General features: G+C 40.0%; 1 protein-coding gene across 2 annotated transcripts in view; it reads left to right on the top strand.

The window, feature by feature from the left end:
• Positions 1 to 14,438, top strand: part of SMC6 (structural maintenance of chromosomes 6) — a 95,934-nt gene extending 81,496 nt beyond the window's left edge. For both annotated transcript variants that reach the window (XM_062208981.1, XM_062208980.1), the window contains 4 exons: positions 47 to 152; positions 9,811 to 9,963; positions 12,294 to 12,391; positions 14,216 to 14,438. In XM_062208981.1, the coding sequence (XP_062064965.1) occupies positions 47 to 152; positions 9,811 to 9,963; positions 12,294 to 12,391; positions 14,216 to 14,330 (472 nt within the window). In that variant the 3' untranslated portion in view covers positions 14,331 to 14,438. The remainder of the gene's footprint in view (positions 1 to 46; positions 153 to 9,810; positions 9,964 to 12,293; positions 12,392 to 14,215) is intronic.
• The last annotated feature ends 1,252 nt before the right edge of the window (positions 14,439 to 15,690 follow it).

Genomic DNA, 15,690 nt, shown 5'->3' with positions numbered 1-15,690 from the left:
TCTGTCTGGTTAGATCATTCTGTGGTTCTCATTTCTTTACTTCAAGGTGTTTGACTTTACGATGCAAATTGTACTTTGACAACTTACTATCTCAGCGAGCCTATTGTGGAAAGATGAATTTTGACCATAAGAACGAAACTCTTACTATTTCAGTAAGTATTTAGTTTTTATCTCAATTTTTAGCAATATTGGCTACTGCTTTTCTTTTGATGAAACATTGATAAGCTTTAACTTGCTGTCTTTGGGAGAAAGAGGAACTTTTTTAAAAAAGTTAAGAATAGGCCGGTGCCACAGCTCACTTGACTAATCCTCCACCTGCATCGCCAGCACTCCGGTTCTAGTCCTGGTTGGGGCGCCAGGTACTAGTCCCGCTTGTTCCTCTTCCAGTCCAGCTCTCTGCTGTGGCCTGGGAGTGCAGTGGAGGATGGCCCAAGTGCTTGGGCCCCTGCACCTGCATGGGAGACCAGGAGGAAGCACCTGGCTCCTGGCTTTGGATCGGCTCAGTGCACCAGCCATAGCGGCCATTTCGGGGGTGAACCAACGGAAAGGAAGACCTTTCTCTCTGTCTCTCTCTCTCTCTCTCTCTCACTGTCTAACTCTGCCTGTCAAAAAAAAAAAAAAAAAAGTTAAGAATAGTCTTTGGTGGGTCTGGTGCTGTGGCATTGAAGGTTAAGCCTCCACCTGCAGTGCCGCATCCCTTTTGGATGCTGGTTCAAATCCTAGCTGCTCCACTTCTGATCCATTTCTGCTAAGGCTCCTGGGAAAGCAGCAAAGGATGGCCCAAGTACTTGGACCGCTGCACCCATGTGGGAGACCCAGAAAAAGATCCTGGCTTTAGCCTGTCCCAGTCCTGGCCACTGTAGCCATTTGGGGAGTGAACCAGCAGATGGAAGATAATTTCTCTCTCTCTCTCCTTTCTTTCTTTTCTCTCCCTCACTCCTTCTCTCTGTATTTCAGCGTTTCAAATAAATAAATAAGTCTTAAAAAAAAAAAGAATAGTCTTTGCCAACATGTTGAAAATTGAACTGATCTTACTGAATAAAGCTGCTAGTCAGTGTTTTTTTCCCAGCCACATTATCCTTTTAAGATGATAATTAGGAATTTTATTCTCAGTGACAAATGTTTTCCTTGTCTTTCTGCTGCACTTTTTTTTTTTCCTAAATTCACACGGAATTTTAAATTGTGTGGGCTGTTAGACAAACTCTGTAATCTGTAGTCTCACTCTACGAAGCCAAGAAGGTTCTGTCCCTCATAATTTATCCTTCACAGTATTTACTTTGAAGCTATCCTAGGTCTGACCTCCTTTGAGTAAACAAAGCTACAGCATTCAGCATTCCAAAGTCATGGTTGTATGTGTTAAAATAGTGCTTATTGGGATATGGCATTAGAAATTGTGTTGTCAGATCAAGAGCAGCAACTCAGCCTATGTAATCTTGGACAGATTTTTCAAATAATTGCTTACTGCTCTTAGTTGCCTTAAATCATATCATCTCATTTCAATATGTAGAATGAATTGGGCCTTAAATTTTATCATTTCATTTTAATAGTTAAAATGAATTGGGTGCCTTTTTGTTGTTTGGCACCTCTGCATTTTAGCACATTAGAAAGTAGATTCTTACCCTCCACTTGTTTAAATTTGTACCAATAAATAATTGGTAGCTCCTCTTCACTCAGCCTTTATTTTTAAGGAATTCAGTTATTAAAGATACAGATTTGAAAGTATTAAGAGGAATTGTCCAGGGTCCAGCGCCGTGGCTCACTTGGTTAATCCTCCGCCTGCAGTGCCAGCATTCCATAGGGGCGCTGGGTTCTAGTCCCGGTTGTTCCTCTTCCAGTCTAGCTCTCTGCTATGGCCCAGGAGGGCAGTGGAGGATGGCCCAAGTGCTTGGGCGCCTGCACCCGCGTTGGAGACCAGGAGGAAGCACCTGGTTCCTGGCTTCAGATCAGCATAGCTCCGGCCGTGGCGGCCATTTGTGGGGTGAATCAACGGAAGGAAGACCTTTCTGTCTCTCTCTCTCACTGTCTAACTCTATCTGTCAAATAAAAAAAAAAAAAAAAAAAAAAGAGGCATTGTCCATAAGGAAAGAGGTGCTATGCCATGGTGATCCATTGTTCTCACTGCCAGCTATGAGAAAGCCAGGGAAATTACAAAGTTCTTATTTCAGACATTGAAAAGGTGTGGGAGCAACAGTGAATCAGAATTCCGAGGGGTGGGAGAGCCTGTCCAGAGTAAGCTGACAATTGCTGAGTGCTGAGTATTTTCTTTCCTGAGGACATTGCTGATTCTGAACTTTTTTAAAAAAAGATTTATTTATTTTGAAAGTCAAGAGTTACACAGAGAAGGAGAGGCATGGGTGGGGGGATCTTCCATCTGCTGGTTCACACCCCAGATGGCCACAACGGGTGGCCAGGAGCTCCAAAGCCAGGAGCCAGGAGCTTCTTCCAGGTCTCCTACATGGGTGCAGGGTCCCAAGGACTCGGGCCATCTTCCACTGCTTTCCCAGGCCATAGCAGAGAGCTGGATTGGAAGTGGAGCAGCTGGAACTCGAACTGATGCCCATATGGGATGCCGGCACAGCAGGCAGCGGCTTTACCCACTACACTGCAGTGCCGGCCCCAATTGTGTTTTTTGTGGTGGAAGAAGAGGGCTGGTAAGACATGTAGAAACTTGAGCAAACTGCTAGGCATATGACTAAAACTTCAGTCAGTTCTTGAATTCTGGGTTGTATATGGCTGGCCCAAGGAGCAGAGATGAATGAAAGGAGGATTCTGTCTTACTAAAATGACTACTCAGTCTATCAGTCCTATCATAACTCCAACCTAATAGAAGTCCCATTTTGTAAAATATTGAATCATCTGGAGCCTCTTTTGCTCTTTTATAAAAATGTCAAGCATAAAGTAAAAGGCAGACTTGAGTGTTCAATCCCTACAGTCAGGAACAAGACAGGCTTGTCTGTTCGTAATTTCTATTCGGTATCATAACAGAGGTTCACACAACAAAACAACGAAAAGAAATACATATTGGAAAAGAAGTCAAATTCTCTTTGGTCACAAATAACCTGGTCATCTACACAAAAAATCTGATGGAACCTACAGGAGGGACAACTCAATTTAGTACATCGAGCAAGGCTGCAGGTACAATTAGTACACAAAAATGAATTATAGGGGCCAGCGCTATGGTGCAGTGGGTTAACGCCCTGGCCTACAGCACCGGTATCCCATATGATTCAAGCCCCTCTGCTCCACTTCCAATCCAGCTCCCTGCTATGGCCTAGGAAAGCAGTAGAAGATGATCAGGGTGGGAGACCCAGAAGAAGCTCCTGGCACATGGCTCAGCTCCAGCCGTTGTGGCCATTTGGGGAGTGAACCAGTGGGTGGAAGACCTCTATCTCGACTTCTTTCTGTAACTCTTTCAAATAAATAAATTAAATCTCTAAAAATATGTGCATAAAGAAAATTTTTTAAATATTTAAAATTTTTTAAAAAATGAATTAAATTTCTAAATATTAGTAATAATCGATCAGAAATTGAAATTGAAAAACAACCGCTTTTTTTTTTTTTGACAGGCAGAGTGGATAGTGAGAGACAGAGAGAAAGGTCTTCCTTTTTGCCGTTGGTTCACCCTCCAATGGCCGCCGCAGCCGGCGCATCGCACTGATCTGAAGCCAGGAGCCAGGTGCTTCTCCTGGTCTCCCATGCGGGTGCAGGGCCCAAGGAGTTGGGCCATCCTCCACTGCCTTCCTGGGCCATAGCAGAGAGCTGGCCCGGAAGAGGGGCAACTGGGATAGAATCCGGCGCCCCAACCAGGACTAGAACCCGGTGTGCCGGCTCCGCAAGGCAGAGGATTAGCCTGTTAAGCCACGGCGCTGGCCAAAATTGAAAAACAACCACTTATAACAGCTTCAAAAATAGAGGATACTTAGAGAAAACTGACAAAAGATATGCAAGACCTGTGCACTGTAAACTATAAAAAATGCTGAAAAATGACTTAATAATAAGAGAGAGTATGGTGTTCATGAATCAGAAGACTTCAGTATTTTATTAAGATTTTATTTCTCCCCAACTTGATCTGTAGATTCAATGCAATTCCTTTCAAAATACTAGTGGGATTTTTTGTAGATAATGACAAACTGATCCTAGAATTCTTGTGGAAATGTGAAGCACCTATAAAAGAAAGGACAGAATAGGAGGACTTCAATTAATTCATTTCAAGACTTTCTGCAAAGATACAGTAATTAAGACAAGGGATCAATGGAAAAGAGTATGGATTACAGAGGAGCATGAGGAAATTTTTGGAGATGATAAATATATTCTTTATCTTGAATTGTGATTTCATAGATGTATAAACCTGTTAAAACTGAAATTGTACACTTGTAAGTATGTGCAATTTATTGTATTTTATTTGTACGTCAAAGATATAAAAGTTACCAGATACATGAAGAAGTATGGAAATGTGACTGTCAATCAAGAAAAAATTAAAAATTGAACCAAACTCACAGGTAGTAGAAGAGATAGCAGACTTAATATTTTGACCATTACCATTGTGTTTTTTTTAAGATTTATTTATTTATTTGGAAGAGTTGCACAGAGAGAGGGAGATACAGAGAGGTCTTTCATCCTCTGGTTCACTCCCCAAATAGCTGCCAGAGCTGGGCCGATTCAAAGCCAGGAGCCAGGACCTTCTTTCAGGTCTGGTCTCCTACGTGGGTGCAGGGGCCCCAGGACTTGGGCCATCTTCTACTGCTTTTTCAGGCCACAGCAGAGAGCTGGATCAGAAGTGGAGCAGCTGGATCTCGAACCAGTGCCCATATGGGATGCCAGTGCTTCAGGCTAGGGCGTTAACTCAGTGCACCACAGTGCCATCCTGTAGCCATTATCATTGTTAAAGAAGATAGAACTGGCCATTAAAAACATAAACAAACAAGATGAAAATCTGCAGCATACATTTGGAATCTCAAGAAGAATCAATGAATATTAGAATATCAAATTAAGAACTCATGGGATGTATTGAAGAGCCAGCTGAACAAAACAGAAGACCAAATTAGCAGAACTCAGAGCAGCTCAAAAGAAAATACCTGAATTGAGCAACCTAGAGACAGATGCAGAAACACTGAGCAGAACTGAAGAGGATACAGTTAGCAAGATTCACATGGTAAGAGGAGTCCCTGTAGAACAGAAAACAGGCAGAAAGAATATTTGAAGTGATAGTGGATGAAAATTTTCAAAATGCACATGCCTCAACTCAGATTCAGAATTCTCAGCAAACCTCAAGTGAGATAAATACAAAGAAAACTGCATCTGAGCTCAAAGAGTCTAAAAGCTGAAAACCTAAACAAAGAGGTGATCTTTCAGTAGCAAGAGGAAAAAATACACAGTATTTCCCAATGAGCAAGAGTAAAACTTAAGGAAGACTTTTAAACAGAAATTGTGGAAGGTAAACATCATCTGACGGACTTTAAAGTGTTAAAGGATTAAAAAAAATGTGGAATTTGGTAACAAGAGGGACCAGCATTGTGGGACAGCAGATCACGCTACCACCTGCATCACCAGCACCCATATTGAGCACTACTTAGAATACCAGCTGCTCTGATTCCAGTCCAGCTCCCTGCTAATGTGCCTGGGAAAGCAGCAGAAGATGGTCCAAGTACTTGGGCCTGTGCACCTATGTGGGAGACCATCATGGAGTTCCTGGCTTCTGGCTTTAACCTGGTCCCACACTAGCTTTTGTGGCCCTTAGGAGATTGAACCAGCAGATGAAAGATATCTCTCTCTGCCTCTCCCTTTATTTCTTTGTCCCTCTGCCTTTCAAATAGATAAGTAAATCATCTCTCTTTTTTTAAAATACTTATTTATTTGAAAGGCAGAGCTATAGAGAGGCAGAGGCAGAAACAGAGAGAGAAGTCTTCCATTTGCCAGTTCATGCCCTAGATAGTCACACTGCTAGAGCTGCACGGAGCCAAAGCCAAGAGACAGGAGCTTCCTCTGGGTCTCCTGTGCTGGTGCAGGGGCCCCAGGACTTGGGCCATCTTCCACTGCCCTTCCAGGCCACAGCAGAGAGCTGGAGCAGAAGTGGAGAAGCCGAGACTTGAACCGGAGCTTATATGGGATGCCAGCACTGCAGGCAATAACTCTATCTGATACACCACAGTGCCAGCCCTAATAAGTAAATCTTAAAACTGCTTTCTATAACTAGCAAAGTTATCTTTGAAAAATGAAGGTGAAACATCTTAGTTTTCAGACAGACCAAAACTGAAGAAATTCCTGTTCCATATGCTTGTCCAAAAGAAACAACAAAGAAGGTCTTCAGGTAAAAGACAGATTATCTCAGATAAAAACATGGGAAAACAAAGGGAACAGAGAGGACGCTGCATATGGTAAATATGTAGCTAAATATAAAATAGTTATGGCTGTCTAAAATAGCAATAGAAGTATCTTGAGAAGTTTATGAGATATAAAGGTAAAATATGAGAACAGCACAAAAAGGAGATTGGAATATATGGAATGAGACTGTTACAGGGTTCTTGCACCTTTCAGGAAGTAATGTCAATACTAATTTAAGATAAATACATCAGAGGCATGTATTGCAGTCTCTAGAATAACCACTAAAAATTTTTAGAAGACTGTGTGAAGAGCCAGTGAAGACCAAATGAAAGGAATGGAAAAGCGAATACTCAACTAAAATGATGGCAAAAAAGGGAGGAAAAACAACAAGCATGGGACAAATGGGAAGTAGATTGATGGCTAAAATCTAGATACATGTGTTATCGTGTTAAGTGTAAGTGGACTGAACAATTGAGTTAAAAACAAGGTTATATCAGACTGGAGAAAAATATAAGAGTCAACTTTATGCTCTTCATGAAACACTTTTTTTGTTTTTGTTTTTATTTTAAATTTTATATGAAAGGCAGAGGGACAGAGTGAGTCTAGACAGAGACAGATCTTAAATCTGCTAGTTCATTCCCCAAACACCTGCATCATTCAGGGCTGGGCCAGGCTGAAACCAGGAGCCTGGAACTCTAGCCAAGTCTCCCATTTGAGCTGCCATCTACTGCCTCCTAGTGTGTGTGTCAGCAGGAAGCTAGACTGGAAGTGGAGAAGCTGGAACTAGAACCAGGCACTCCAGTATGGGATGTGGGTGTCCCTTGGCAAAGTCACTGTGTCAGCCACCTGCCCCTACAAAACACTTTAAATGTTAATATGATGACAGAGAAAGAGCCTAAGTAAAACTAGCAAAAGACACCATGCAAATATTAACCAAAAGAAAGCTGGTAAAGCTGTATTAATAACAAACAAGAATTTATGCAGGAAGCATTATGAAAAAATAAAAGAGGCATTTCATGTTGATAAATGTTACTTTACAAATAACATGTAGGTGTCTAATAGCACAGTATCAAAATACATTAAAGGCAAAGTAGGATTGACAGTTATAGCTGGAAATTTTAATAGAATTTTCTCAATGACCAATGGAACAATCATGTAAGTCAATAATGCTATAGAAAATTTAAATTATACAATTAACCAAACTGCCACAGAATATGGATTGTTTTTGAAATGTACGTGGAACTTTTGCCAAAATAGATCTTCCTAGTCATAGCATGTCAAGAAATTTCAAAAGATTGAAGTCATAACTAATGCAGAGTACAATAAAATAGAAATAACAGAAAGATAAACCCAGATGTTAGTTAGGAAGCACAATTCTAAATAAAAAGAACTGAGAACTAGAAAGGTATTTTGAACCAAACAGTAAAAATAAAACATATCAAAAAACTTTCAAGATACAGCCATAGGATTTCTCAGAAAGGAATTTATTGCTCTGAGTACCTGTGTTAGTGGAAAAGGAAGGCTGCACATGAATGGTCTATATAAGTTACATCTCTGGATGCTAGAGAAAGAAAGGCAATTACAGACTCTAGTAGGAAGATATAATGAAGATAGAGAAGGGGAATTACAGACTAGAAAGCCAGTATACAAGAGCAGTGAAACAGTAGCTAGTCTGAGGGGAACCATGCATAATGGCCACCTGATTAGTGACAGAGATGCTACTGCAGGCCTGTGAGAAAGGGGTGGTCTCGTGAATAGCCCTGGGTTCAAACCATTGGGTATTCGTTTGGAAAAATAAATAAAAGCAAAAAAACATTGACTGCCTACCTGAAATGTCCAAAAAATATTTAAAAATTGATCTGAGACCTAAAGGTAAAATGTAAAATAATAAAACTTCCAGAAGAGAGTATCTTCATGTTCTTCATGAAAATTTTAACAGGACATAAAAAGCAATAACATACTCAAGAAAAAAGATTGATAACTTGTACTTTATTAAAATTCTCTTCATCAGAAAGAACACTAAGAGTGCGAAGAAAAGCTATAGACTGGGGAAAAATATTTGCAATACATAATAAAGGAGGCTTTTAAAGAATAGCAAGTAATAAGATAGACAGCATACTTTAAAAGGATCAAAAGACTTAAACATGAACTTCATAAATTAAAATGTCCAACTGATGAATAAGCACATGAAAAAGTACTCAGAATCATTAGTCATCTGAGAAATACAGATACCACAGTAAGTTACTATTACACGCCTGTTAGAATGACTGAAACACAGACTGGCAGTTTAGTGCTGGTGGAGATGTGGCATTAGGACTCATACACTGCCGATGGCAGTATTATTTCGTAGAACTGATTTAAAAACCTGTCTGTCAATGTCTGCTAAAGTACTTTCACTCTTTGGCATAAACCCAAGAAAAATGGGTGCTTGTGTCCTCAAAGAGATACTCCACATAGGTTTAGCTGCTACAGCATTAAAAAAAAATAGACAAATGTTCACTTGATAGCAACAAAATTTTTTAAATAGTGGATTGAAAATACTGGAAGCAGTGTGTCTGTTACATAAAACTGGTTGGTACTGTTTTTTGTTTTTTACCTTGTGTACCTGTATACCTGAATTTCATTAATTGTTTTTTGTTTGTTTTACTGTTCCAATGGACCTGTATTTGTAAAGAAATGTTTTTTGAGGTATTTTTGTGTTTCAATCCATTTATGCCATTATTTAGCCATTGTAAACCTCTTCAATTTGACCCTGTGTCTGCCAGCATAACCACTAGATGTCACTGTAATTCAAGTAATTAAAAAAAAAAAAAAAACACCTCAGTCTTCTAGAATGTTTACAACTGTCAGAGTTATAGGAAGACTGATATAAATCCCTTATTTTGATCAGTAGTCTTTAATTAATAGTAATGGTAAGAAAGAGTTTTCAATTTGATTTTCATGCTAAAATGAAAGGCACTTTTTTTTTTTAAGATTATTATTACTTTTTTGAGAGGTAGAGTTACAGACAGAGAGAGAGAGACAGAGAAAAAGGTCTTCCATCTCCTGGTTCACTCCCCAAATGGCTGCAATGGCCAGAGCTGGGCCGATCCAAAGCCAGGAGCCAGGAACTTCTGGGTCTCCCACATGGGTACAAGAGCCCAAGCACTTGGGTCATCTTCCACTGCTTTTCCAGGCCATAGCAGACAGTTGGATCAAAAGAGGAGCAGCCAGGACATGAACTGACACCCATAACGGATGCTGGCGCTGCAGTCAGAGGTGTAACCTACTTATGGCACAATGCTGGCCCATGAAAAGCAATGTTAACATAGGTGTAGTTCACTTTCATTATAAACTGCTTTTGAGTGGGGTAGATATCACTTCCAGTCACTACATGATTGTTTTCTTTGGTTTACATAACTGTAAGCATATTTATTTGTTTGTATTGCGAAGAATTTAATCTTTCTGTGTACTTTGTTTTTTGTTCCCTATCACCTCATTCTCTTCAAGGTTCAGCCTGGGGAGGGCAATAAAGCTGCCTTCAATGACATGCGAGCCCTGTCCGGAGGCGAGCGCTCTTTCTCCACTGTGTGCTTCATTCTTTCCTTGTGGTCCATTGCTGAATCTCCTTTCAGATGCCTGGATGAGTTTGATGTCTACATGGTATTGTTAAAATTTAAATTGTCCAATTTTTTTTGTTTGTTTGTGTGAAACATATTTCAAAAGAAGCAAAACTTTCTTAAGTTTTACCATTGGCAGCAAAGGCCCTTCCCTGGCATTTGGGTCTGTGATTAGTGGTGGAGAAGGGAATATAGGTTCCTCCTTGCTGTCATCCAGTTCCCTGGAGACCCTCCCTGTCCTGGATTTCGTATCTTCTCTGCCATCATGGATAGCCGTACTTCCTTTAGCTTCTTTCCTAGCTTATTTTTGTTCAGAGAGCTTTCCCATTTCCACACAGTTCGCCATCCTTGCCTTCACTAGCTCTTAACTGCTGTTAGCTCTTTCTTCCTTTACATCCACACTTTTCACAAGCGTGTTTGACTTTGAGGTTAAAACCTAGAATTTGAGACCTACCTCTGCCACCAGTTACCCAGTGCCTTTAGGCAGGCTATTTATCCTTTTGGGCTCTCAGTTTCTCTAAGACAGGATAACTAATACATCCTACTTCACAGCGTTGTCGTGAGGTCAAGCAAAGTCTTGCATGTAATGCAGTTACTATGCTGCAGGCACTTGCTGAGTTTTCATGAACTAGCAATTCATTATTCTCTTCCTGTCTTTGTGTCTCACATCCATTATAATCTGAGTTTAGACTGCTCTGCTCCAACCAGACTTGTTTAGCAAAGGTCATAAATGAGCTTTGAATCTTCCTTTATTTCTTTGAAGTATTTTGTACCACAGGCTTATCTCCCCTTTTCTGGTATTACCGTGTTCTATTCCTGTGCTCAGTCCTCCAAGCTGCCTCCCTTAAGTGATCAAGGCCTTCATTGACTTGTTATGCTGTGGCTGTTACTCCTGGATACCTCCTATCCTACTATCCCCTATATGCAGTAGTGGTCCCCAAACCTCTGCCTGCAGGTGAACACCCACCAAAATGGAAGCATCTCATCCTGACATTTCTTCTGTCCTCTAAATCCAGGTGCCCTCTGCCTGTCAGACTTGACCTGGTAAACAGCCAGCATCTTAAACTCAGTGTGCCTGAAAGTCACTGTGCCTTTCTTTCCAAGCCTCTTTTTCCTGAGTTCTGTCCCTGGATTAATGGCAGGTGTTATTAAAGCCCCAATCACTAACTGTGCTATATCTTTGAATCTTCCCACGTTGTTACTTAGACACTCAATATGACCTCTCTCTGCTCTTCTTTTAAGTCTTTCTGTGGTCTCTACTGTTTTCTCCCACTCTTCTCACCACTCCTCACTTCTTGGCTTACTATAACCCCCTGTTGTCCAAACTGCTGACTTTAATATTTGTAAAATTGATTACCCTTCAATGATTGACTATTATATATAAAATAAAAATTTCATTCTCCAGCATGAATCTGAAGCTTTTCATGATAATAGTATCTGTGGACTCTTTTTAGCTATGCTGAGCTATTTGTAGTTTTCCAAACATGATGCCCCTGCCAAGTGTGCTCTGTTTCATTGTGTATCAAACTCAACTACTCTTTCAAGTCTTGACTCAAATGTCTTCTTTCTGCAGCCTTCCACATCCAACTGCAGAGCCCTGCCAGGCAGGATTAGGAACTTCTCAGAGTTTCCTTGGCACTGCCTTACATCAGCTCCAGATGTTATATTATCTTTACGTTATGAAATACATTATTATAGATTATTTTATTGTTACAGTCACCTGCTTTCATGTCTGGCTGTCCTACCATTTTGTAGCCCTTTTGAGGTATCAGCCATGCCTTAATTATATTTATGGCATCTTCATGCCTAACCATACTGAACTTTTAGAAAATGCTATTCACAAGTGAGAGTTTAAGCTTGTGAATTTTGTGTAGTCTCCACTATCGAATTTTTCCTAATATCATGGTGCGAGATGGGTTAAAAACTCCTCTGAGATACAAATCAGAAAAGATGATTATTCTTGCCATGAAGTGTTTTTGTCCAAAATGGCATCATGGAGTCATTTCACCTATCTTGTAGGCCAGATTTATTTCTTACAGTTTCTTTTTCTTTCTGAAACTTTTAGATTCCAAAATTAGATTCATTTTGTAGTATTTAGTTGCATCATTAGGATCCAATTTTTTGAGGGAAGGGCCATAATATAAATACTTTTGACTACAGAAATTACCTGGATATTTATAAATGTTTCTTCAGTCATTTTCCTCTAATAGTTTCAATATTGTCTTTTTTTTCACTATATGCATTTCTTGATGTCATAGATAAGGGTATTAGATGAGCCCCAGATGAAAATCTTGGAGTAGATATCAGCCATCAAAATGCTGCTTTTATAGCAATGTGACTGACACAATTCTGACTTTCTCCTTTGTTCTTTAGGATATGGTTAATAGGAGAATTGCAATGGACATGATACTTAAGATGGCAGATTCCCAGCGTTTTAGACAATTTATCTTGCTTACGCCTCAAAGCATGAGGTAACTTTTAATAACTTTCTGTTAATATATAAATACATATGTATATAAAGGGAAAGAAATGTTTTGTAATCTTCATTTTTAAAATGCACATGCATAAATGATCATTGAAAAGAAAAATTAGTGTCTGTGTTAGATCTGGAGATTTAAGATGACTTTTGTTACATATATTTAAAATCTTGTTTGTGTTATCTTTTTATAGCTGAAATAAGTAAATGGAATATGATGATTGGCTTGTTTCTGTTTTTTTTTTTCTTTTTTTTCTTTATTTTATTTGAAAGGGAAAAGAGATATCTCTTATCCTTTGATTCACTCCCCAAATGCCTACAACAGCCAGGGCTAGGCCAGGCCGAATCCAGGAATCTTGATCTCCCATGTGGGTGACAGGGACCCAAATACTTGAACCATCATCTGCGTCTTCTAAGGAGTGCGTTAGCAAAAAGCTCATTCAGAAGCAGAGAAACTGATAACTTGAACCAGGCACTCTGAAGGGATGTGGGCATCGCAAGTGACAAGCCACTGTGTGAAACACCTACTCCAACTCGTTGCTGTTTCTATTTTGAATTTGCTCCTTTGTGGTTATCATGGCCATCTAATATAATTTTAGTAATTCTCTTTAGACTAAAGAAATAATTTAGGATATCTCTAGTCTTGGTGACATACAAATACCAATACTTCTGAATGAAGAACTTTCTTCTCTTCTGCCAGTCAGCATTTATTGGATACTTTCATGTTTTAGGCGCTGGGTCACTATGTCTTAAAGAATGATGTGATCTTTTAGAGATTTAAATTTGTGATTGGGAATTGTCAGGTAACTCCTTCCGGGCTAGATAAGAACAAGAGTTAAAAATGATCAGTATAGGCCGGCGCCACGGCTCACTAGGCTAAACCTCCGCCTTGCGGCGCCGGCACACAGGGTTCTAGTCCCGGTCGGGGCGCCGGATTCTGTCCTGGTTGCCCCTCTTCCAGGCCAGCTCTCTGCTGTGGCCAGGGAGTGCAGTGGAGGATGGCCCAAGTGCTTGGGCCCTGCACCCCACGGGAGACCAGGAGAAGCACCTGGCTCCTGCCATCGGATTAGCGCGGTGCGCCGGCCGCAGCGCGCCAGCCGCGGCGGCCATTGGAGGGTGAACCAACGGCAAAAAAGGAAGACCTTTCTCTCTGTCTCTCTCTCTCACTGTCCACTCTGCCTGTCAAAAAAAAAAAAAAAAAGATCACTATATAAATGTCCTTTATTTTGTTTTTTCTCCAAAGTGAAAACCTATGGGCTCTAGCAAGATTTTTTTCTTTTAAATGAAAGCAAATTATTTCCTTGTTGCAAGTTATATCTCCCTTAGAACTCTAGATAGTAGTAAGACAGATCTCAGGGGCTGACATTGTGGAATAGTGGGTAAAAGCTACCACCTGCAATGCCAGCAACCTATGTGAGCTCTGATTCCAGTCCTGGCTGCTCCACTTCCTATCCAGCTCCCTGCTAAATGTGTGTGGGAAAGCAGTGGAGGATGGCCCAAGTGTTTGGACCCCGGCACCCACATAGGAGACCTGGAAAAAGCTCCTGACTCTTAGCTTCGGGCTTGCCCCGCTCTGGCTGTTGCAGCCATTTGTGAAGTGAACCAGCAGATAGAAAACCTCTTTCTCTGACTCTCCCTCTCTCTAACTGCCTTTTAAATCAATAAATCTTTAAAAAAAAAAAAAAAAAAAAAAGTCCTGCTATTAACAAGTAACAGTCATGTAGATTTATATTTTCTTGTGGTAGTGTTAGAACTTTTTGTAATTGTAATAGGTAAGAATTTTCATAGACATATGAATTGTTAATTTTGCTTCTTTTAGCTCACTTCCTTCAAGTAAACTGATTAGAATTCTTCGGATGTCTGACCCAGAAAGAGGACAGACTACATTGCCATTCCGACCTGTGACTCAAGGGGAAGAAGATGACCAAAGTTGATATGGAGCTTGACATTTCTTGTCCTCATGTTGAAAGATTTGTAAAGGGAAGAATATTCTGGACTATGACATAATGAGATGAGACTGGAATAAAAGAAACTCCTTTATATCTCTGGCTACAATAAAATGTCTAAACAAGCCTAGAAGTGCAAGTACAACCAGCAATTTTAAATTACTATTACTTTCCTTTGAGAAATCAATTTCATAGTACCGTTTTTCAATCTTTTTAAGTTTTTTTTTCTTACCATCTACTTTTATAGATTCTTTTTCAGAAGTAAAATTTTGTACATATGCACATGTACATATCTGTTCAGTTTGGGTTCATTTATATAGTATTTTGTAAGAATTAAAATAAAAGTTTAAGTACCTGATTATGTATAGTTTTGCTTTTCCAAAGTATTTTATGGTATTACTATCAAATGCAGGTGAGAGAGGAATTTCTCCTTGCAGAGGGTGGGGTACAAGGGCAGGCTGTGGACAAGGATGGGCTTACCACAGACTTTGGTTTTTATTAGTTACGTCAGATCTATGCAGGACTGTACATTCTTGTCTAAAATCCTGCTCTCCAGGCAATTTTTAACTCCAGAGATGCAACCATATATGTAACTCCTAATTATTTTACTTCATCAAGTTGAAGATGCTGCATATGCAGTTACAAGACATTTTACAAAGCACTGAGCCACTGCCAGCTCTTACATGATGCTTTTTTTCTCAGTCCTTGAACTGTCCTTCCCCCAACTAAGCACCTGTAACTGTGTCAAAATTTGATAATGACATGGTTTTTCACCCTACCTGGGAACACTTGCCTGCCTTACAATTCCTCAGTGTGCAATGCAGGGGCTTTTAGGTTCAGATGTATCTGAGAGGGAACATGGGCCAGAAGCACCAGGCAGCCTAGACTGAGAGAAGCGCTGGGAAAATCGGGAGTGGACAGTGGCTTCTCGTGGAACTGGTGGGAGTGGCTGGTGGTTAAAATAGCCCAGGGCCAAGCTGCTGGTGAGCTGACATTAGTTACAGAACATACCGACCTTGGTGATACTACAAAGTGTGCTGCTTAAATGACCACATAGAGTATATTGTAAAAAAATATATATATTATCTGTGAGATTTTTTTTTAAAAGAAAATGACTAGGATTGCTGCCTGATTAGTGCTGAACTTTTTAAAAACATTGGATATCAACAGGAAGCGTTACTTATATTATTTCAGTAAGTATTAAAATATTTATGAAATTGAAGAAAATATTTTAAGAACAGTATTTTACGAGCAGAGACACTTCTACAGTTGTGAAAAGCTGGATTTTTTTTTTTTTTTTGTGAAAGAGTGAGTCCAATTTAGTCTTAAATTGCCAAATAAGAAGTCC

The sequence above is a fragment of the Lepus europaeus genome, chromosome 13 (genome assembly GCF_033115175.1).
Source record: "Lepus europaeus isolate LE1 chromosome 13, mLepTim1.pri, whole genome shotgun sequence".
In the NCBI taxonomy this organism is placed as follows: domain Eukaryota; kingdom Metazoa; phylum Chordata; class Mammalia; order Lagomorpha; family Leporidae; genus Lepus; species Lepus europaeus.
Note: the sequence above shows the minus strand (reverse complement) of the source record. Positions and strands in the feature narration are given on the sequence as shown.